At 35.4% G+C, this 24,789-nt stretch overlaps 1 protein-coding gene across 1 annotated transcript in view; it reads right to left on the reverse strand.

Moving 5' to 3' along the window:
• Positions 1–2,584: 2,584 nt before the first annotated feature.
• The window catches only part of LOC101898191 (allatostatin-A), a 41,506-nt gene continuing 19,301 nt past the window's right edge, over positions 2,585–24,789 (reverse strand). The window contains exons 2-3 of the mRNA XM_005182068.4: positions 4,022–4,493; positions 2,585–3,952 (exon numbers count right to left, since the gene is read on the reverse strand). Of these exons, the coding sequence (XP_005182125.1) occupies positions 3,852–3,952; positions 4,022–4,445 (525 nt within the window). The 5' untranslated portion in view covers positions 4,446–4,493 and the 3' untranslated portion in view covers positions 2,585–3,851. The remainder of the gene's footprint in view (positions 3,953–4,021; positions 4,494–24,789) is intronic.

Below are 24,789 nucleotides of genomic sequence, written 5' to 3' on the forward strand. Positions count from 1 at the left end.
CCAACTTTGCAAACCCTAATATGCGTCAGTGCTAGGTTAGGTCAAAAATGGACAATATCGGTCCACACAAAGGAACAAAATTTTGAATAATTACAACTCTTATAAAAGTGTGATGTAGGAGTCCGATTGTCTTCAAATTTCACACATCCCAATAATTTTATTAACTAAAGGTCTAGTATTAAGATGGAATATATCGGTTCACTCCTTCTGGTACTTTCCCCATAAGGGGTCAAAATTTTGAATAATAACCCGAAACTAACATCCGATTTCATTCAAACTTGGCACATCTCAATATTTCCATCAACACAATATCTGTTATAAATATGGTAGAGATCGGACCATTCGTTCGGGTACCTCCCCCACAAAGGGTTAAATGTTTAACCCAAGGTCTGGTGTGAAGATGGGATAAATCGGTCCACTCCTTCCAGTACCTCCCCCACAAAGCGTTAAATTTTTGACCTCTCGTGGTATCTCCTATATACCGTCAACATTTTTAATTATCATATTGTAAGTCTTAACTTATTTTAATGAACTGGCATAGTCTGAGGGTATACATCTGTCGGCAAAACCGACTGATATTTTTTAACTTGTATATATTTAGGTCCGACACGAAATAGACAATATTGGTCCATTCCTTCGCAAACTACTCCATAGAGGATCAATAATGTGGATAATCATAACAGGAGGCAAAATATATTTAAATAATAGAACATTGGCTGAGGGTATACATCTGTTGGGAAAAGCGACTGATCCTTTTTAACTTGTAATATGGCATAGGTTGGACAGGGTCGAACTTTGATTTTTATATCCTCCACCACTCGGCTTTTAATTTAGCCTGAGCGAATATGCGTTTAAAGAGAAAGTGCAGAAGAGAGCGTAAACTCTCCTCCACAATGCAAATGTGTTTCCTAAATGAGAGACAAACCAGGTCACCCAATAATTTTCAATGTAGGCCAACCATTTTTTATAGTTTCTGGACTTTTGGTTTTGACCCCAATCTCCGACCGTTGATAATTTCACATTTCGGGTTTTTCAAAAGAAAAGGATATCTCCTTTTACTTATTTTATTTCTATCTGAAATTGTTCCTGCCTTAAAGAGAGGTCAAGTAATGCGAATAATTGGAATGCTGGGGAAAAGGAGAAATCAACTATAAATTGAGATTTCGGTCTCTCTCCCTAAAAAAACAAATGCATTACTTTTATACCCTCCCCCATGTATATTAAGTTTGTCATTACAGCTTAAGTTTGTCGTTACACCTCGAAATATTCATTTTAGACTCCACAAAGTATATGTATTCTTGATCAGCATAAAATTCTATGTCAATTTAGCGGTGTCCGTCCGTTTGTCCGTCTGCGGAAATTACTCTAGCTTCCGAACGAATTGAAGTAGATAAACAAAATTTTACTCAAATGTATATTATGTCTTCAGTTTTGGTATTGAAAATGGGCCATGTAGATCCACGTTTTGGTATAGCCCCCATATAACGTTTCCTCCCGATATTCGGAATTTTGATGATTTTAGCGACATTATTCACCGGAATTGTTTCAAATTTACCGTTGTAAGTTCGAAATGGATACTACAGCCTAAGACATAAAAATTGTCTGTGCAGGTCCACGTCTTCGTATAGCCCCCATATAACAGTACCAGCCGATATTCGGTATTTTGATGATTTTAGGGACATTATTCATCGGAATTGTTTCAAATTTGGTATTTGAAGTTCGTAATGGATACTATAGCCTAAGACAGGTCCAGGTCCAGATCTTCGTATACAACCCATATATCGGTACCTCCCGATATTCGGTGTTTTGATGATTTTGGCGGCATTATTCACCGGAAGTGTTTCAAATTTGGTATTTGAAGCTCGTAATGAATACTACAGCCTACGACAGAAAATTGTCTGTGCAGGTCCAAGGTTTCGTATAGCCCCCACATAAAAGATCCTCTCGATATTCGGTATTCGAATGATTTTAGCGACATTATTCACCGGAAATTCTTTCAAATTTGGTATTTGAAGTTCGTAATGGATACTACAGCCTAAAGCAGAAAATTGTCTGTGCAGGTCCACTTCTTCGTATAGCCCCAATTAAAGTTACCTCCTTTAATTGATATGATATATATGATATTTTTGCTACATTATTCACCGAAATTGTTTCAAATTTGGTATTTGAAGTTCGTAATGGATACTACAGCCTACGCCAGAAAATTATCTGTGCAGGTCCACGTTTTATAACCCCCATGGTACCTCCCTATATGCAGGTCCACGTCGTCGTATAGACCCAAATATAACGGCTATATTCGGTATTTTTAATTTTAACAGAATTTTTAAAGGATTTTATTTTTTTGAAAATTATTAAATTTGTACCAAATGGTGGAGGGTATTCAAAGTTCGGTCCGGCCAAACTTATAGCTTTTTTACTTGTTTTTTTTTTTTTTTTTTTTGAAAGTTTCCTAATTTTTTCCAAATACTGAAGGGCATTCAAATTTCGGCCCGGCCGAACTTACTGCTTTTTTACTATTTTTTTTCCAAACTTTATCCTTTCATTCCAATCAACACCATTCAGTTTCAAATAAATTTATTCAACATTGAGATAATATATATTTTATTGATATTTCAATATATTATTTTTGTTTACATTTTTTATTCTTTTATGGTATATATTTATTTGTTGTTGTTGATATTTTTCTTGTTGTATAGTACATGAATGTTAGACATTTTATTTACAAAACTCATTTATTTATTTGTTGTTGTTGTTGATTTTCGTTGACATGTTAGTCAGTTTTCTTAGAAGAGACAGCAAATAAGGTTAAAGATATATTTTTTTTATTTAGAAAGGCGGAAAAAAGTAGGATGTGGAGTTTTGGGGCGGCTTTCAATGATAGGAAGTTGGCGACTAGTTTGTCTTCCAGGTTCAAAGGGGGTGAAGGAAATTTTTTTTATTAAATTATATTTTTCTTGTTTTTTGTTGGCTCTGTTGACAATAAACCGCGAATGCACAAGCGTTGAGGACAGTTTCTGATTCTTCGTCTACTTGCTTTGGGATTTCCTCCGGAAACGACTTAGTAATTTTATAATTTATTTATTTTTTATTGTTTCTTTATATTTTTGTTTTGCTCGAATGACACCGATAACACATTTAGTTTTTTTATTTTATTTTTACTGGCTAAAATTAATATTTTTTGTGTTTTTTTTTTTAATTTAACTGAACTTAGATTTAATTTTTCTAAATTGTGTGGTTACATATTTTCTGTTGATTTTATATATATAAATACATAAGTGTGTTTGTTAAATAATTGTTTTGAAACATTGACATCGATTTTTTTAAGGATTTTTTTTGTAAATTTTATTTGATGCAGTTTATTATTGATAATGTTTTGCAAATGACACTCAATCTTTTACAACTAAAAATAAGGAGGCTACACCTAAAAATATTTCTTTTAATAATTTTTTTTTCATGAAACAAGAAAAAATAAATTCTTGGAATTTTTATTTTCTTTAGTATTTTTTTTATATTAACATTAATTTATTTTTTATTATAAATAATTAATATTTTTGGCTGCCTTAGAATTCATCAGTTTTTATTTTTGTTGTTTGTTATCCCTTCAAATGAAACTATCTCCATTAGAATATTCCCGAATTGTTGCTTTGGTTATGCTTTTATGGTAGAGGGTGTTGCAGGTTAATTGGTTGGTTGCTTGATATGACTTGGCGTTTGAAGTCACATTTCAAAGGAAATTTTGGCTGGAAACAAAAGAAAATCAAAAAAAAAAAAAAAAAAAAATCATTCGGGGGAATTTCCTTTGAACTATTCTTCAACTAGCCCTTGGAAGTCTAGACACTGCTCACTGGCACTTAACGACGTCCCAGACCAAAACCATAGGGCCGGGAATAACTTTGGCCACCATCGGAGCGTTTGCCCAAACCAAAGCTGTAGGGACGATTGCGTTTGTCATCTGTACAGAAAAACAAAATTAAAAGTAATTTGAAAATATTTCTACGGCTTTACTCATTTCTACACATACCATTCATAGTTCCGAATCCTGCCAACATACCTCTGGCTGCCATCAGATTGGCATTTTCTGCCATTTGCTCATAATCATCATAGTCGAAACGTTTGCCCAAACCAAAGGAATAGGGGCGGGCCCTCTTGCCCAATCCAAAGTTATAGACCGGCAGACGTTTGATGCCATTACCGCCATTTGTATAGGTGTATGCACGTCTGCCCAGGCCGAAGGCATAACGTTCCACTCTCTTGTCCAAATTGTCCTTGGCCACATCCGAGTCGGCACTACTGGCATCCACATTTGTGTTGAACAAAGAATTGACACCGTCTGAGGCTGCCACCTGGCCATTATCGCCCGCATCTTCATTGTAGTTGTTGTGTTCACCAAAGGCCACACTCAAACAGCAGGCCAACATCAAGAGACTGACAAAACACTTCTTCATTGTGGTAGTGTGTGTGTGTCTTTTTGGGAGCGAAACTGGACTGGGTAGCTAGAAGTAAACAAAATTTTTAAGGTATTTAGTAAAGCGTTTTCTTTATCTTCGAGCAGGGGGATGGAGGGGTTTGTACTAAATGATGCTTGACGATCACTTAAAACTAAATGACCATTGATTTGACAATGGATTTGTCAATATCCAATATTGATATAACATGAAATGACCATATGACCGTACGGAAAATCTCCAATTCCAGGGATGTCTCAAGGGCAGAGGGTGTGTTTGCATGTTGCCTCGTTTTCTCTGAATTACATAGCCAAGTCATTAGTTTTATTAAATTCCATGTGATAAATTGAAAACGTTATTAACATTTTGAGGTTTGGTAATTGCAGAACAAGAAATTTTGTTGCAATTCAATATTTAAAAGATAACAAATTAAAAAAAAAAATACGTTTAAATTTGTCCCGGCGGAAACAAAATAAGAATCCTCCAACAATTTGAAGGTACTTGAACATTAAAAAAAAATCCGTAGAAAAATTTATATTAAATGAAACCCCTTATATATAGACCTTGACATAAGTTTGATAAAAACCATTACATTTGGTGGGATTCAATATATTTCAAAATGTTAATCATTTGTGGGAGTTTCAAGAAGGACTTAACATATAGAAGTCTCTTCAATTAATTTCGATTATCTTAGAGACCATTGAAAATTGCCAAAACACCAAAAAACTCGCTCGAATTCAAATAAAGTGTATAAATCTCTCGAAGTGGGAGCACTCCCTAGGATAGTAAAATAAAACGAGCAAACTCTATTCTTCGGTTTCGCTTGAATAAGGGAGAGCCTGCTTTCTTCGTCTTAGAGTGGGAACAAACTTCCGAGAGCTCTTTGTCATACATTCAATGTGTATTTTCACGAGCACAGCACAGTTCACAGTAACATTAAAACTGGTTTGCTCTTACACACACCCGCTCGATTTCACACTTAAAGCAAACCCTCACTCTATTTCGAGCGTTTCGGATTCTTCTTCAATTTTTATATATTATCATACATAATAAAAGAGAGAAGATAACACTTCGAACGAACGAACAAATCAATGCCAAGATAACAGCCATTGTAACATTGTGACAGAGTCTCATACCATTAGTAGTGGTATGAGACTCTCTCGCCCTGCCATATCAATGGCAAATGAAAATCGAGAGAGTATACGTGTGCTTTGTTTATACTTTTTCGTTCGAGGGTGCTCATAGCTGCCTGATTATCACACATTCCATACGAATTATGAGTCAATTTGTCATTAAACATTTAAATATAATTTCGGACATATGGTCATTCCGGACATATGATCATTGATCACCTTTTCAAGCTTTGAGGACGTATTTCAGCAATGATTTGCAATTAATGTAAAAGAGAAAATTTCATTGTCATTGCAGCACTGAATTTTGTGCTTCAAATTTTGTGAAAATCGGTTCAGATATAGCTATATATATGTTTCATCCGGTTTTGGTGTTTAAGTCCCTTACATTCTTTATATGCACTCCACAATACTGAAATTTAGCAGCAGATATCAGATACAGCCTAGCAATTCATAGATCAAATTTTATCAAGTTCGGTCCAAATTTAGATATAGCTCCCATATTTATCTTCATCCGATTTTAGGTTTCTTGTGCACCAAATGGCTAATATATTTCAAATGGTGTGAATTTTGGCCCTCCCGGCCAAATTTAATATAAAAATAAGTACTTAAAATTTGGTGGAAATCGGTTCAGATATAGCTATAGCTCCATATATATATGGAGGGCAACCCTGTACAGTACCTCCCGATATTCGGTATTTTGTTGATTTTAGCGGCATTGTTCACCGGAATTGTTTCAAGTTTGGTATTCGAAGTTCGAAGTGGATACTATAGCCTAAAAGAGAAAATTGTCTGTGAAGGTCCACGTCTTCGTATAGACCCCATATAACGGTATATCCCGATATTCGGTATAATAATTAATTTGGGGACATTATTCACGGTTTTTTTTTTAAGTTTCGCACTTGAATATTGTAAAGGCTTATGACAAAAGTTGCCTATGCAGATCCATGCCATCGTATAGACCCTAATATACGGCTACATTCGATATTTTTAAATTTTTAACAGAATTTTTAAAGGATTTTATTGTTTTTGAAAATTGCCAAATTCGTTCCAAATGGTGGATAGTATTCAAAGTTCGGTCCGGCCGAACTTACAACTGTTCTACTTATTTACAACTGTTAAGTACATACAATTTAGTTTGTGAAATCTGCCAAATTAATAATGTACTTATTGCCAAATATTACATAAACCATCATTGATTTACCAACAACGATCAATGTTTTGATCCCTTAAACACAGCCCCTCATCTTATCTTCCCCATGTCCACAAAAATTTAACAAAATATTTTTGTTTCAAAGGCGGTCACACAATCCACTTTGTCCGAATTCCAATCAATAACTTCGTAATCTTGTTTGTAATGGCCTTTGGCTGATAGATTACATCTTTAGTTGTTATGTTTTGGCATTTAGCAGTCATTTGTTTTTGTTTCATTACAAATAAATTGACAATTTAAAGCACGAAATGAAAATCAAATAAAATCCCAGTTTTTGGCAATGACCAGACGCCATAGAATAAGTGGATTACGAGCTCATTGGGGATGCCATAAATCAGAGTTTTGAGAAATAAGATTAAGAGTTAGGAACCGTTTGAGTGGGACGAAAGATTCGCAAAATTTCGAATTTAATTCAAATAAAAAAATTCAACAACTAATAAAAACAAGTCAGTCGGGTTTGCCGGAAGATGTACACCTTGAGTTATGATTATTCAAACTGTTGACCCTTTATGGGGTAGGTTTCGAAGCGAATGGACAATATTGACCAATTCGTATCGGACCTAAGACTGATAAACATATTACAACGTGCCAGATTTGGACTATATCGACTACTTCCTTCACCTTATACAATATACAAATTTTTGGAAAATGTGGAAACATGCGTGGTTTAACAGATATAGCGGACCGAAGCTTTATATTTACATACATCATCTAATACAGATAAAAATATTGGTACGTGCAAAATTTGATGAAAATCGAACAAATATATCTAATTTTATGGCAAATCATAAATTTAGATAAATTATATTCATGTCAGATTTCTGGGTAGGAGAAATATTTTCGCAAGTTATGACAGATATAGGTATGATAACAGATATACAGGGTGAGATGAAAAAGCTGCAACCAATTTCAGACTGCTGTCATTTCTAATCCTCTCGTTCGACAGGTGTTGAAATTATTCCAGTGACAGCTCACTATATTGTTTACAAGCGTACAAAAGCATTTTGGTGAGAATTTTCCAGAAAAAAACTTATTCGTGATGAAATTCAAGCGTGATAGTGTGATTTCTTTATATTTGGCTGGAAAACAACAAGTGGCTATTGTTAGAGCACTCCAGCATTTAAATGTGAATAAATATTTTGTGTCTCGTACCATCGCTCGTTACCGTGATACTGGTAGCGTAGCCTGATGTCAAGGAAGTGGACGGAAAAAAACAGCAACGTCAGCAGAAATGATTCGAAAAAGAAAGAAGCGACTTGATCGAAACCCGTGTCGCATTGGCCGCAAAATGGCTCGTGAGCTGAACATATCCAAATATTCCATTCGACAATTGAAAAATGGGCTCGGGGTAAAGCCATGGAAATTCGAAAAAGTGCAAGAACTTACACCGCAACAGAAAGAAAATAGACTCAAAAGAGCTAAAGAGTTGCTTCGCTTGGCCGAAAGTGGTGAACTGCCGAATTTGGTTTTCTCCGACAAGAAAACATTCGTTGTCCAGCAGTTTGTAAACAAACCAAATGGTCGTGTTTACTTGCCAAAGAGGTCAGCTGAAAATATGCACCTTCGGTTGGCCACCAGAACTCAAGAGCCGGCCATGGTGATGGCATGAACCGCCATAACAGCCGATGTTCGCTCTCCGCTCGTATTAATCGATCGTGGCATTAGAATAAATGCCGAATATTATCCCGAAAATATTCTGGAGGATGTATTAAAGCCTTGGGCATGCAGACCTTGTACCTTCCAACAGGATCTCAGTGCCATCGCACTCTGAACGCGCCTCTCAAGAATGGTTACAAAATGAGATTCCTCGCTTCATTTCCAGCGCACAATGACCACACAAAATCTCCGGATACCAATCCGTTGGACTATTGTTTCTAGAGTGTTTTGGAAAGCAAGGTTGGCACCAAAAAATACCAAAGTGTCGTTCACCTCAATCAAGCGCTTCGCCGGGAATGGGTCAAAATACCGCAGAGCAACATTCGGGCAGCGTGTGACGGTTTCATTGGCCGTTTGAAAGCCATACTTCGTGCCCAAGGTGACCAATTCTAACAAATCTGAACTTATTCTAAAATTTGATGTTATTTCCGACATTTTTTGCTTTCATTCAATAAAATTTAAAGAAAGCAAAGATTATGGCGTTTGACTTTGTTGCAGTTTTTTATCTCACCCTGTAGGTAGAAGGGGTTAACAGATATATATCATCTTCACAACAGATCTTGCATAAACAATAATATTTGGATGTGTGAAATTTTTAGGAGAGTTGGATACATATTTCGCTTTCTTTAGCGTTTTGTTTTTCAAAAATCTTGAACTCTTTGCGGAGGAGGTACCAGAAAGAGTGGACCGATGTTTCCAATTTTCTCACCAGACCTTGGGTTATTAAAAAAATTTAAAGTGTGTAATTTGAAGATAACCGAATGCTGATTTCGGATTTTATGATCGTTTGGTTTATTCAAAAATTCGACCCTTTATGGGAGAGTTACAAGAAGAAATGGTCCGATCTCCAACGTCTTTATAACAAATCTTGTGTTTTTTTTTGAAATATTTAGATGTACCATGTCTGTATGGAATTGGATTTTAAATTCGAGTTTTATGAGCTTCATGGTTATTCCAAATGTTACCATAAGTTACCATAAGGAGTGGACCGATTTATTCTATTTTGACACCAGAAAATGGGTTAGTAAACCATGTTTAGTACCAAGTTTGGACCAAATCGGATACTCCCTTCGAGAGTTATCGTGCGCACCTGCCATCCAGATAGACGGACGGACATCACTAGATCGACTCAAAATGATCTGAAACGGATTTGGTCCAAATTGACCCAGGGTTTAAAACTGTTATTTTCACTAGGCACGTTTTGACCGTATCAAATGATATACAGGGTGAAATAAAAAAACCGCGGCGAAGTCAAACGCCATAATTTTTACATTTTAGATAAGTTTAGATTTGTTCAAATTGGTCACCTTTGGCACGAATTATTGCTCTGCGATATTTTGGCCCATTCTCGGCGAAGCGCTTGCTTAAGGTGATCGACACTTTGGTATATTTTAGTACCAACCTTGCTCCAGGCACAATAGTCCAATGGATTGAGATTTTGGTGGCCAGAGATTTCCAGAGATTTTGGTGGCCATTGTGCTCTAGAAATGAAGCGAGGAATCTCATTTTGAGACCATTCTTGGGTGGCCCGTGCTGAGTGCGATGATGCTAAGTCCTGTCGGAATGTCCAAGGTCTGCGGCCAAAATGTTTGCGTGCCCAAGGCTTTAATACACCATCCAGAATATTTTCTCGATAATATTCGGCATTTATTCTGATGCCACGGTAGATTAATACGAGCGGAGAGCGACCATCGGCTATTATGGCGGGCCACACCATCACCATGACAGGCGCTTGAGTTTGGGTGGCCAACCGAAGCTGCACATTTTCGTCTGACCTCTTTGGCTACTCGATAATTTTGTTTGTTTATAAATTGCTGAACAATGAACGTTTTCTCATCGGAGGAAACCAAATTCGACAGCTCACTTTCGGCCAAGCGAAGCAACTCTTTAGCTCTTTTGAGTCTATTTTCTTTCTGTTGCGATGTAAGTTGCTGCACTTTTTGAAATTTCTTTGGCTTTACCCCGAGCTCATTTTTCAATATTTGTCGAATGGAATATTGCGATAAGTTCAGCTCACGAGCCATTTTTCGGCCACTGCGACTCGGGTTTCGATCAAGCCGCTTCTTTAGTTTTCGAACCATTTCTGCTGATGTTGCTGTTTTCTTTCGTTCACTTCCTTGACGTCGAGCTACGCTACCAGTATCACGGTAACGAGCGATGGTACCAGATACAAAATTCACATTTATATGCTGTAGTGCTATAACGATAGCCACTTGTGGTTTTCCAGTCAAATATAAAGAAAACACACTATTCCATCACGAATAACTTTTTTTCTGGAAAATTCTCACCAAAATGCTTTTGTTCGCTTGTAAACAATATAATGAGCTGTCACTGGAATAATTTTAAGAGCTGTCGGATGAGTGGCTTAGAAATGATAGCAGTCTGAATTTGGTTGCATTTTTTTCATCTCACCCTAAAATCAAGGGATTTCTTTTTATAAGGGCTGTACCAAAATAACCTATATTTATATTTTTTGTTACCTTTTTTTTGCAGCCATATAAATTTACCTCCTGATGTTACCTATTTGAGGGTCTTGGCCATATTTTGTTAACGATATGGCTAAAAATTTGAATTTAGGCAACTTTAGGGGTAGAGGAATCTTCTTACAGGAAAACGTTGACACAGTTATATATAAGTATAGTTCCCATATAACGGTACCTCACAGGTCTACATTACCAACCCATATTGTCTGGGGATTGATCGTATTGGGTAATATCAGCAAATCCCTTAAGGGGCTTGAATTTGTTGGTGGAGTAGACAGGGATAATTATGAAGCTGAAGGATTTTCAGAAGAAGCTGCTAACAATAACTTTTAAATAATTATCAATAACAATTCTAATAATCCAACAGCTTTAGCAAAAAAAAAATTGTTTGACTAATTTGTAGTTAAGTAATTTATTGAATTCATCCAAAAGTTTTACAACAGAAAACCAAGTCAATATAAATTTCCTTTTTTTTCAAGGAAAGTCCTTCAGCACAAGTCTTTAATTTAATAACAAAATTTATTTATTTGTTTTTTCCAACTAATTTCTCTACCTATGTTATCTGTCCTGACCTTTGATCGCTTTGTGAAAATAACCGTTCTCAAATGTTACGGTTCTTTAGTTCGTTACAGGAAGGAAGTAATTTGCTTCCAATTTTCAAAACAAAAAAAAAAAAAAGGAAAAAATCACATTTCTTTTTGTGGGGAGCCATGCGGTGCACCTGCCCGGCTTAAGGCTATATTAGCTATTTAAGTATTTTTTTTTTATCCATTTTATCTCTAAGTTTGTTTAGTCTTTGTGCTGTCAACACTCCGCATTGTTGGTTGCGATGTGATATCCATTGGTGGATATTAATATTACCAAGCTGAGGAGAAAAAAATTGTGGGGAGACTCCAGAAAAAGTAAAGTGAAATGGAAAAACGGAATTCTGAGAAGCTTAGAAAAGCTGCGACATATTTTAATGTGGCAAAGCAGATACGCTGGCGTAACAAAAAGTGTCACTAATAACAAATTTCTTGGCATGCTTGTCTCGCCCGCTTATATCTTTAGCTCCACAGTTATTTTGCGTGGGTGAGTGTGTGTGTGTGTGTGTGAGTGACATTTCCAACCATTGATATTTGGTTATCCACACACACAGAGCATATCCTGCATCTTTGCAATCTATCCACAACGACAATGTCCCTATATCACATCTTGTTGCTTCAAACTACCCTTTCTCCCTTTGAAATAGCCTTTGTTTGTAGCTATTGTTGTTTTTTCATTTCTCTCTCTCTCTCTCTCTCTCTCCCAACATTGTTAAAGGCTATAATGCTCTCTAAACTGACATTCTGACAAGTTAAAGTATTTGTAAGCACTTTGGAATTTGTGTTATTTCCACCGCATATATTAAAAAACAAACAAACGAAACATTAGAGGGAACAATCCTATCCACAAAAAGGCAAAAAAAAACTTCGCATATTTTACCACCCTCCATCCATCTTCTTTGTCTTTGGGGGGAGAATGTTGCCTTTAATCTTGTCTAATTTACGTGCCACCAGTTGAAACATGTCGGAATTGCATACATTTTTTGCGCCACGGTTTTATTGCAAATATCCCGGCCACTTGACATACAGCGTTGACATTGCAGAAAGGATGGAGGTGGGGTGGCGAGGGGTGTAAGGGTCGTGAAATCTAATAACTTTACAATATTCAAAGTCAAACTGACACTAATAAATTCACTTATCTTTGGTATTTTTTTTAACTTCCAATAACATTATCCTATCAATGACAAAATATGTAATGGGGAGGATTAGCGGGGATGACTTTTGGTATTACAAAGGATTTGAAGTTCTTAACCGGGGTTATTGGCAATGCTCATAAATCATATTTATTTTCTTCCAACTTGAAGCTTATATTCAAATTTGAGCCTTAGAAATATCACAAGAATTATCCGCCTAATTTCGACCTTAATTGGATTTTAAACGCAAATGGCTGGAAATTATTTGAGATTTTGATGTCGCACAGTGGGGTAAGATCCTCAAACCCGGAGATTAATTCAGGGAAGCATTCTATTGCTTTGAAATTTTGCTCAGATATTTATATTACCCCTAGTATGTTTGACATTAAAAAAGGGACATTTAGGCCAACTTTTCAGGTGTGGCCCCCATAAAGAGTTACTTCCAGATTTTCCGTATTTTGAATATTTTGACCACATTGTGAATACAAATCATGTGTAACTTGATATTGAGGGTTCTGAGTATATATAATGTCTTCATGCTAAACAAGTAAAAAAACATTAAGTTCGGCCCGGCCGAACTTTTAATACCCTCCACCTTAGGGTAATGGAAACATTAGAACCAATTATGACCCACAAATACCAATGTTTAGGCATATTCGTGGGAAAAAGTGGCAAAAATAATCAAAATACCGAATATCGGGAGGTACCGCTATATAGGGTTATACAAAAACGAGGACCTATACATACAATGTTTCGCCAACGGATCTAGAACCTATTATGACCAACTAAATCGAATTTTTAGACAAATCCATGAAAAAATGCGGCAAAAATCAGGAAAATACCGAATATCGGGAGGTGCCGTTATATGGCCCGCATCGCAGTGGCCGAAAAATGGCTCGTGAGCTGAACATATCGCAATATTCCATTCGGCAAATATTGAAAAATGAGCTCGGGGTAAAGTCGTTGAAATTCCAAAAAGTGCAAGAACTTACCCCGCAACAGAAATAAAATAGACTAAAGACTCAAGAGCTAAAGAGTTGTTTCACTTGGCCGAAAGTGGTGAACTGCCGAATTTGGTTTTCTCCGATGAGAAAACATTCGTTATCCAGCAGTTTGTAAACAAACAAACTGATCGTGTTTACTTGACAAAGAGGTCAGCTAAAAATGTGCACCTTCGGTTGGTCACCAGAACTCAAGCGCCGGCCATGGTGATGGTGTAGACCGCCATAACAGCCGCTCGTTTTAATCGACCGTGGCAACAGAATAATTGCTGAATATTATCGCGAAAATACTCTGGAGGGTGTATTAAAGCCTTCGGCACGCAAACATTGGACATTCCAACAGGACCCAGTACCATCGCACTCAGCACCCAAGAAGGGTTACAAAATCATGTTCCTCGCTTCATTTCCAGTGCACAATGGCCACCAAAATCTCCGGATACCAATCCGTTGGACTATTGTGTCTGGAGTATTTTGGAACGCAGGGTTGGCACTAATACCAAAGTGTCGATCACCTCAAACAAGTGCTTCGCCGGGAATGGGCCAAAATACCGCCGGCCAACATTCGGGCAGCGTGTGACGGTTTCATTGGTCATTTGAAGGCCATTATTCGTGCCAAAGGTGACGTATTCGAACAAATCTAAACTTTTTCTAAAATTTTATGATATTTCCGACATTTTTTGCTTTCATTCAATAAAATTTTCAAAAAAAAAGTAAAAATTATGACGTTTGACTTTGTTGCAGTTTTTTTATCTCACCCTGTACATCTCGTGTTTGGTGCATCAAATACACGAAGTCGACCGAAAATATATATTGGAGCTATATCCAAATCTAAAACGATTTCAATATAATTTGGCAAGTACATTTTTGTACCAAATTCCTTTTCACATTTCAAATTTGAAGACTGTATCTGCAACCGATCAATATATATGTGCATACAAAATCTAAATTTTTGGGGTACCTCCGATTTTGATGCTATGTCTCCAGTTCCAAATGGAATTTCAAAAATTTATATGGCCTATGTTACTTTTAGGCGATGCTGTAGTATATTTGGAAAATTTTCAGGATTTTTTCATTAGTTTTTGGAGCCTAAAAATTACAAATCAACAAACAAGCGTACAAACATTTGACCTTCTATAGATATAGAAGATGGAGATTATCCTCCTAAATTGATGCTTTATTGGTGATTTTTGCAAATACTCACACAAAGTACGGCTTTAACCCTCAAATGTGTTTTTTATATATATGAATTCCTGGAGGTTAGGTAAGACTAAGATTTTTGATGTCTTCTGGAACATATAGTAGAATCTTATGACAAATATTTTTGTGGAATATATGTATAAAAAGACTCCTTTGTGGGTTAAAATGTTCTCCAAAATAATTTTCGTATTGATAGCAGTCAAATTGCCGAAGACATTATATACCTAAAATGCATGGTTTGCAAAGAAATCTTTATCCGAAATTTTCAAAAAAAAATATTTTTGATGGGGGGAATTTTTCCCCCTGGTTCGGTTATTTGCGAAGTAAACTTTTGAAAATGCTGATACAAGAGTTTTCCATATTTAGCTCTACTTTTAAAATCTGCTGGATTTTTTTCATTATGATGTAAAAATAATAACAGAAGTAGGAATATTAATAATAATACTAGTAATAATAAAAATTCACTTCCTTATCCTTATTATCCGAGTATCCTTCAGCATGGTTTATAATGTGATTCATAAAAAAATAATGTACTACCTGACACTCTCCCATATCCATATCTAGTATATCTATTATTCTTTTGCTGTTTTCATTTCATTTGTAACAAAAACAAATTTCTGCAACTTTAATAAAATCTGTTTCTCCTTAAATATTATTTCCATATTTTCACAGCCATATGGCCAGGCAACTTAACTTCCACTAACTGCTCTATAAACACCAATTAGCTTCGCGTCATGGCTTAATTGAAATATAAGACATTGTGATATGTAAGAAGGATCTGATTGTTGTTACCGAGTGTCACCTTAATGTTTATTTTACTACTTGTTGTTGTTGTTTGTTTATTTTCGTTTCTTATTTTTGTTTCCTCTCGCAACTGGACTAAATTGAAGGTCAATGATATTTAAATCAGTTCCTGACAACGAACAAAGGAAAACAAGATATCTTCGCATCATTGCCATGTAAATAAAGCATTGCTCTACTCGACGATAGGGGGTAACGGAAATGGGTCTTCATTCAATTAATTAGCAATGGAATTTATCCCTCCATCACAGGGAATGGCCTCTGTGCGATTAAAACAATGTCACGTTCAAATCAATGTTGATTGTTATTGTTAGAGAGCAATAAATTTGTAGCGTTTTACTCGCTGTGTGTTTGGGTGTGTTGTTGTGTGAGAGTGAGTTAAGCATAAACATGAACTCGTAATGAGGTCGATTTAATGTTGTAATTGTTAATTATTAAATTGTTAAAGGTTAATTTAATTGGGATAACAATTTGTGGAAGTCTAGGTGGCGTATGAGTGATGTGTATGGGGAATGGTACTCATACGTCTATTTGTTAAAGGAGAAAGAGAGAGAGAGAGAAAGAGAGAGAATACTACAATTAATTTGAATGAGAAAAAGGTGATAATGGGAGTATCCCAAAATAAATTAAGAGTTTGATATCTTTTGAATCATTTTGCGAAAATGGTATAACATATATTTTTAGCACTATTGGAATTATTTAAATTTTTTCTAATATTGTATGATGTAACCAAGTTCGAAACGAATCTCTGTTCTTTTTCTTCCCTGCATTTCAACATTTTAATACACAAAAGCTGTTAAAGCCTCTTCTAAGGTAATTACCACAAGTTATTCCTTACTTGCAAAGTCTTCCACCAGGGCACAGGTGCCAAAAATGTCTCTGACAGGAAAAAATGCACCATAACTTCCCGCATATGAAGCAATGCAACCAACACCAAACATGCAGGCAACGAATTTTCATTTTAATTTAAGACATGGGAGCTGCCATTAAATTAAAGCTAATCTGTGCACAGGTAGAGAGATTCCACTTCACTATTTACCATAACAACGAAATTAGTTTCAGGTTGACAAAGACATGATGCTGCTGCGGCTTCTTCACCACCACTGCTGACATTAAAGACTTGCTGATTTGGTTGGAAAAGTTTTATAACCATCTCGGCTCATTAAGTTTACGATGTTGTGGTTAAGAAGTGCTTGCATCGGCATTTCTAGTTCTCAGCGTTGGGGGTATCTTAGTTAGTTGGTTTATTAGATTTTTGTGTTGTGTTTTGAAACTGATTTAATATTTAGACACGGCATGTGATTTAGATGTTATACTTTGGCAGGTGTTTGTGGTACTAAAAAAATTGATCCATGGGGACGCCAGCCCTTCCAAAGGCCTTAGATACATCATAAGTTCTTTTCTTATTAGCTGTATTTTCTATAGGAAACTTATTTTGCCAATTTTATATATCCTGGAACAAAATTAGCCCATCGATGATAGTATATATGGGAAATGTTGTCATCGGTAATTTTCTTACAAATAATATCATTTCCAGATCTGTCACCGGTAACGACAAAGTTGTTATGGAATATTGCTAAGGGTAACTCTGTCTATGAAAAATTTTATCCTTAATTTTTGTGTTGAAAAATTTTGTTATCGATAACTTTTTCTATACAAAATGTTGTAATCGATAACCTGTTGTGAGAATAGCCATTTTTTAATTGTTTTTGTTGACAAGGTACTCTGTGGAAAATGTTGCTATCAATACATTTCTCTTTAGGAAATGGTGTTATCGACAATGTTTCCTGCAGGAAAAATTGTTGTATGTTGTTATCGAATTAATTTTCTACACAAAATGTTGTTATTGACAACTTGTTTTAGAGAATATGTTGTTCTAGTCAACGCTTTCTTTAAAAAATGTTCTATTGACAAATGTTTCCATAGGAAATATTATTATCGATTACTCCTTCGATCGACCACTTTTTTATTTCAAAATGCAACGCTTCCTACAGACAATGTTGTTATCGTTATTTGTCTATATTGTAAAATATTGTTATCGACATTAATTGTTCAGAAAATGTATTTATCGGCATCAATTCTGCAAATGTGGCTATCGAATAATCCTTTTTTCTTGTTATCGACAATGTTTCCTGAAAAACGCGTTGTTATCGACAATGTTTTTAAAAAAAATATTCTTATCGTCAATGTTTTTTTTTATAGAAAATATTGTTATCGACAAGGTCTTCTATAGAAAATATTGTAATCGACAAGGTTTTCTTTAGAAAATATTGTAATCGACAATGTTTTCTATAGAAAATATTGTTATCGACAATGTTTTCTATGGAAAATATTGTTATCGACAATGTTTTCTATAGAAATATTGTTATCGACAATGTTTTCTATAGGAAATATTGTTATCGACAATGTTATCGAGAATGTTTTCTATAGAAAATATTGCTATCGACATTGTTTTCTATAGGAAATATTGTTATCAACAATGTTTTCTATACAAAATTTTGTTATCGTCGATGTTTTCTATAGAAAATATTGTCATCGACAGTGTTTTCTATAGAAAATATTGTTATCGACAATGTTTTCTATGGAAAATATTGTAATTGACAGTGCTTTCTATAGAAAATATTGTTATCGACAATGTTTTCTATAGAAAATATTGTTATCGACAATGTTTTCTATAGAAAATATTGTTATCGACAATGTTTTCTATAGAAAATATTGTTATCGACAATGTTTTCTATAGAAAATATTGTTATCGACAATGTTTTCTATAGAAAATATTGTTATCGACAATGTTTTCTATAGAAAATATTGTTATCGACAATGTTTTCTATAGAAAATATTGTTATCGACAATGTTTTCTATAGAAAATATTGTTATCGACAATGTTTTCTATAGAAAATATTGTTATCGACAATGTTTTCTATAGAAAATATTGTTATCAACAATGTTTTCTATAGAAAATATTGTTATATTAATATACCCTCCATAGTATGGTGGAGGGTATAAAAATGTATTCAACAGTTTTTTTCTATAGAAAATGTCGTTATCGATAACTTTTTGATCTTTTGGAAGAGAGTCTTCTATGCAGATAGTCAAATTCAGGATCTATTGGTCCTCTATGAGAAGACTTATTGGTCTTCCATTATAAAAACCCTTGGTCTTCTATCGGAAGACTTATTGTCTGCTACGGATAGACCATTGGCCCTTTGTGAAGTGGTCCTTTGATCTTCCGTGAGTAGACATGTTCGCTTTCTGCGTAGATCTATTAGTCTTCTATTAGAAAACTTGTTGGTCTTTCAAGAGATGACCCATTGTTCTTCTATGAGCAGACACATTAGTTTTCTTTGAGAAGACGTGTTCTCTTCTTTGGGAGATATTTTTCTTGTAGAAAACAGGTTATTTGTCTTCTTAGCAGACTTATATTGACTTATTACTCTTTGAGAAGACTATTTTTCTTTTTTTGGAAAAATAATTTTCCTCTTTTGGGTCTTTTATTTTTTCAAATTTTATATCAGATGACGTAGTGCTATATTTGAGATGTCCTATTGAACTTCTGAGCAAACCTGTCAACATTCCGTGCGATATGCCTGATTTTACCACATTTGGATGTTAGCTCTTGGACAACAGCTGGGACGTTATGATGCTAACTGTGAGCTGCGATTTGCAAGCTTTAATGAGGCGGATATTTTTTTATTTTTGTAGGAAAATCTCCTTATTACCATCACTTCTCATTTTTTTCCAAATTAATATATATTTCATTTTACATTTTTTGTTTCATTCTTTCTTCTTCTCCACTTTTTTATACTGAGCCAAAAATTTCTGCCTCGGCTGGACAGAAAATACCCTTGAGACAAATTTCTGACATCCAGCATAATCTCATTTTTACTGGCTATGCATATTTAAGCACCTAATGACAGCTTGCTGCCGGGCGCCCACTCAAATCCCTGGCAAATTAAATACCAAATGTCTAAATCTGCATGCACAATTCCGACTCAATTATGTCACGTGTAACTGACACACCTAACGGCAGCCACAATACCCAACAAATGATTTACAATGGGCGTCTGGACAAACATCTACCTATCTACCAACCTACCACATGTAACGAATGCTTTGAACTTGTCACAATAAAAAGAATAATATTTTTTCAATATTCATTTTTATCAGCAATTGTTCAAAACGATTTTCCGCATATTATTAATGACAATTAAAGTTGGGAAAAACCGAGTGAACTGTTGCACCTGAATTTTTGACATTTGCAATGCCCATCACCATCTGTGTGTATGTATGAATGTGTTCGTGTGTGTTTGTGTATGCCTGTCAGCCAGCGGATTTCTATCTAATGTTTACAAGTCATAAACTTCAGTTGAGCATAAACTGTCGCCGACAATAAATTTTATAATGTCAAGTGGGTGCACAGACACACACACACCGATACACACTCACTCGCTCACATGTGGTTCACTTTGGAAGCTCACATGAGAAGGAGAAGAAGAAGCTTTGTAGTTTCGCTTTTAATACCTGTTACCTGGCTGCCGTTGTTGCCTTGTTTCCTATTAGGACTCTGTGGGTAATGTATGCCAGGAAGGTTTTCATTGGGTTCGTTGTTTTGCTCTTTATGTATTGTGCTGCACAATGGGATGAAGACAGTAACAAAATGGGAATAAAGGTTACATAGAGCAATGATATTAGAAATTAGAAATAAGTTATGCAAAAAAACTCTACCCGACACCTCTCGATGAGGGAAGACAAATTATACCTTTAGTTATATGACTACAGAGGGTATATATCATTTGATACGGCCATAACGTGCCTTTTCGAAATAAAGGCTTTAGACCCAGGTCTCTTTGGACCAAATCAGTTTCAGGACATTTGGAGACGATCTAGGGTTGCTCGTCAGTCTGTCTGGCTTGTGCGCGCGATAACTCTCGAAGTATCCAATTTGGTCCTAAATTGGTAATATTTTTGTCAAATTTGGATCGAGTTCGGAGATTGGCAACATCGGTCAACTCCGCCTGGTACCTCCCCCACAAAAGGTCAAAAAAAATATAAGAAAATATTTATAAAAAAAAAGATATTTTGTGCAAACTTTGCTAATCACAATATTTGTATTAGTGATATGTCAGGAAAGAAGGTGGGCAATATCGGCCCACTCCATCATCTAACTCCCTCACAACCAAAATGATTATAAAATCCGAAATAAGTACTTGATTCTCGGAAAATTTCACACATCACACTATTTTTATTGACCCAAGATCTGGTGTAAAGAAGGAATATATCGATACACCCCTTCTGTTACCTCCCCCTAATGGGTAAAAATTTTGAATAATTATATCTCTTATAAAATGCGAAATAAGCATCCCACTCTCTTCAAACTTCATAAATCCCAATATTTTTACCAACGCAAGATTTGGTGTGATGCTGGGAAATATAGGTCCACTTCTTCTTGTACCTCTCCCACAGAGGGTCAATATCACGTATAAAAACGAAGCTTTTTAAACACGAAATCAAAATCAGATTCCATTCAAACTTGGCACACCTCAATACTTCTATCTAAACAAGGTCTGTTATAAAGGGTGGCAAATATCGGACCGCTGCTTCTGGTACCTCCCCACTAAGGGTCAAAGTTTTGAATAACCAAACCGATTATAAAATCCGAAATAAGCATCCGATTCTCTTCATATTTAACACATCCTAAAATCAAGATCTGTTGTGTAGATGAGATATATCGGTGCACTTTTTCTGATACCTCCCAACCAAGGGTTCAAAATTTTGAATAAACATGAAGTTCATAAACGCGAAATTAACATCCGATTCTATTCAAACTTGGGACATCTCAATATTTCGGACCATTTCTTCCGGCTCCTCCTCCAAAGAGGGCAAACAATTTAAATAACCAAAACGATTATGAAATCCGAAATAAGCGTCCGGTTCTCTTTAAAATTCACACATCCCATTATTTCTACAAAAACAAGATCTGCTGTGAAGATGGGATATATCGGCGCGCTCCTTCTGGTAACTCACCCACAAAGAGTCAAAATTTTGAGTATCCCTGAAGCTCACAACACGGGAAATTAATATCCGATTCCATTCAGACTTGGCACACCTCAATATTTCCATCAAGAAAAGGTCTTTTATAAAGATGGGATATATGGGACCATTCTTTCTGGTACCTCCCCACAAAGGGTTCAACATTTTGAAAAACAAAACGCTCATAAAGGTGAAATAAACATCCAAATATCTTCAAATTTCTGACATACCAAAAATTTTGCCAAACTCAAGATATATTATAAAGATGGTACAGATCGGCCCACTCCTTTGATACCTCCACCACAAATGGTCAAAATGTTGACTAATTATATCTCTCTGGAAAGTTTCACATATCCCAATATTTTTGCTAACCCAAGTGATGGTGTGAAAATTATAGATATCCACTAACGCCTTCTGGTACCTCACCCAGAAAGGGTCTCAATTTTAACTATCAATTTTTTTCAAAACTTGAAAAAAGTAAGTGGCTCTTTAAAACTTCTGAAATCTGAAATCTAAAGTTTGAAGATGAAATTTATCGAAATTTAAGATTTTATCTGTTTTAAACGAAGGTTGAAAATGGAATCCTTCAGTCGACTGTATGTGGTACCTCGCGCACATTTTAATATTTTCTGAAATTTACCACATATAAAGTGAAGGAAGAGTTGATATAGTCCAAACCTGGCCCTTCACAATATTTATATCATATTTATTTAGGTCCGATGCGAAATGGGCAATATTTAAAATTTTCGGTAAATATTTTGAGAAATTGATTTCGTATACACAATTACTTCTTAGTTCGATACCCACATATGTCAAATATGTATACTTCCCCAGAAAATCATAAAAAAGGCAAAAATAACTCCCTGTTGTTTAATTTATTTGTATAGTACACTTGAGTCCCGTCGTCCCAACTGGGGTCGTTTTGATTGGGTAATTTTTTTTAATTACAAAAAATAGATTTTTTTGCTTTTTTAATATTTTTCCTAAAAGATAAAATGCCAGTGTTTTCATATATAAAATAAGTGATTTGATTTCTGTCGCGTGTCTGTGTTCCCCCATTAACAACAAAAGAAGGGGATCTATTGTACTTCTCTTTGATTCTCTTTCCACGAAAATAATTGAGAATGCAAGAGCAACTGCTCGCTCTTTAGTTCATTGATTTGAGACACTAGAGCATAGCTGAGTCAAACAACAAAAAGGGATTGTTTAAGAGGAAATTAAATTAAGGTTATTTTACGTTATATTTTACAATTTATTTTAAGCACGAATGCTGTCTAAATGTTTTATAAAAAAGTATTTTTTAAAGAATTAAATGAATAACGCATAGACATAAATAAGAGAACAAAACAAGAGAAATTGGCAGCTTAGCAAAGCACAGAGTTGTGTTATTTCAATTGCGTTGCTTTTCTCTGGTCTCCATTAAAAAATAGAGACTACTGTAATTCTATATCAATCTCTCTTTTTACTTTTTCGGATTTCCAAATAATAATATTTTTGTCACTCCCTGCCCATAGTGCAAGTGATCATTTTCCCATAGTAGATTTTCCAACAACCACCTGCCGTTTTTTTTTCTCCCGATGATAGTTATGATGATAGCCATGGAACAACACTCCAACAAACTAGCAGCCAACATGGCAAGTCATACGAATAGCAAAAGCATTATCTTTGGGGTTGTATGATTTGTGACCTGTTGCATGACTGGATTTTATAACTCTTTTGCCATGAGATTCGAATGAATGAACGAACGACCAGCCGACTGAACAAAAGAAGAGGAAGCAGTGAATGTTGGTGTTTTTGCTAGTCATTGGCAAGTGGGGGTGGTGGGGTGGAGAAAAGTGTTTACTTGCCCAGCAATTTGAATGCATGTCTTACGGTTAAAGATTCATTTAAATGATTTTTTCTCTTTGATTGGTGAAAAAACGGGTCAAATGGTTTGAGTGTGAGTTAAACATGAATTGAGACTGAATTTCATATTTGTATGAAGCCTGGAGATAATTTTAATTGTCATGTGCCAATAAAATATACAAAATGTATTCACTTGTGTGTTCCAGCAAATACTTATTGAGATTTTTCTGAGTGTTTCTATTCTGTACCTTTTGAGAAAAATTGGGACAAAAAAATTAGTTAAAAAGTATCATTCGGTTTTGCTGACAGATGTTCGATTGTTCGAATATTTAAATATATTTTGACTTCCGTTATTATTATTCAAATTGCTGACCGTCTATGGAGTAGGATCCGAAGTAATGGACCTATATTGTCCATTTCTTATCAAAGATAAATAAATATGATACAAATATTGCGACGTACAAGGTTCAGACTACATCGACTGTTTCTTTGACTTAATATGAGATATGTGATAATTTTTAGAAAATGCTGAAATGTGCGAGTTGTAAATTCCATATTCATCTCCAGTTTCTGGTTGAGAGAAATAATTACATATAGAAAGATTTAAAGAATCGCTGACTTGTTTCACACGTTATGACAGATAAAAGTATTGAAAATAGTGGATGAGGTATCAGAACGGGTTCGCTGATATACAGGGTGAGATAAAAACAAACTGCAACTAACTTCAGACTGCTGACATTTCTAAACCACTTGTTCGACAGCTGTTACAATTATTCTAGATACATTATATTTAAAAGCGTACCAAAGCATTTTGGTGAGAATTTTCCAGAAAACAAGTTATTCGTGATGGAATTCAAGCGTGATAATGTGATTTCTTTATATATGGCTGGAAAGCCAAAAGTGGCTATCGTTAGAGCACTCCAGCATTTAAATGTGAATAAATATTTTGTGTCTCGTACCATCGCTCGTTACCGTGATACTGGTAGTGTAGCCCGACGTCAAGGAAGTGGACGGAAACAGCAATATCAGCAGAAATGACTCGAAAAGTAAAGAAGCGACTTGATCGAAACCCTTGTCCAGCAGTTTGTAAACAAATAAAAAATGATGGTGTTTACTTGCCAAAGAGGTCAGCTCAAAATGTGCACCTCTTCGGTTGGCCACCAGAACTCAAGCGCCGGCCATGGTGATGGTCTGGGCTGCCATAACAGCCGATGTCCCTTTCCGCTCGTTTTAATCGACCGTGGCCTCAGAATAAATAAACCCAAAAATGA

The sequence above is a fragment of the Musca domestica genome, unplaced genomic scaffold, assembly GCF_030504385.1.
Source record: "Musca domestica strain aabys unplaced genomic scaffold, Musca_domestica.polishedcontigs.V.1.1 33, whole genome shotgun sequence".
NCBI lineage: Eukaryota > Metazoa > Arthropoda > Insecta > Diptera > Muscidae > Musca > Musca domestica.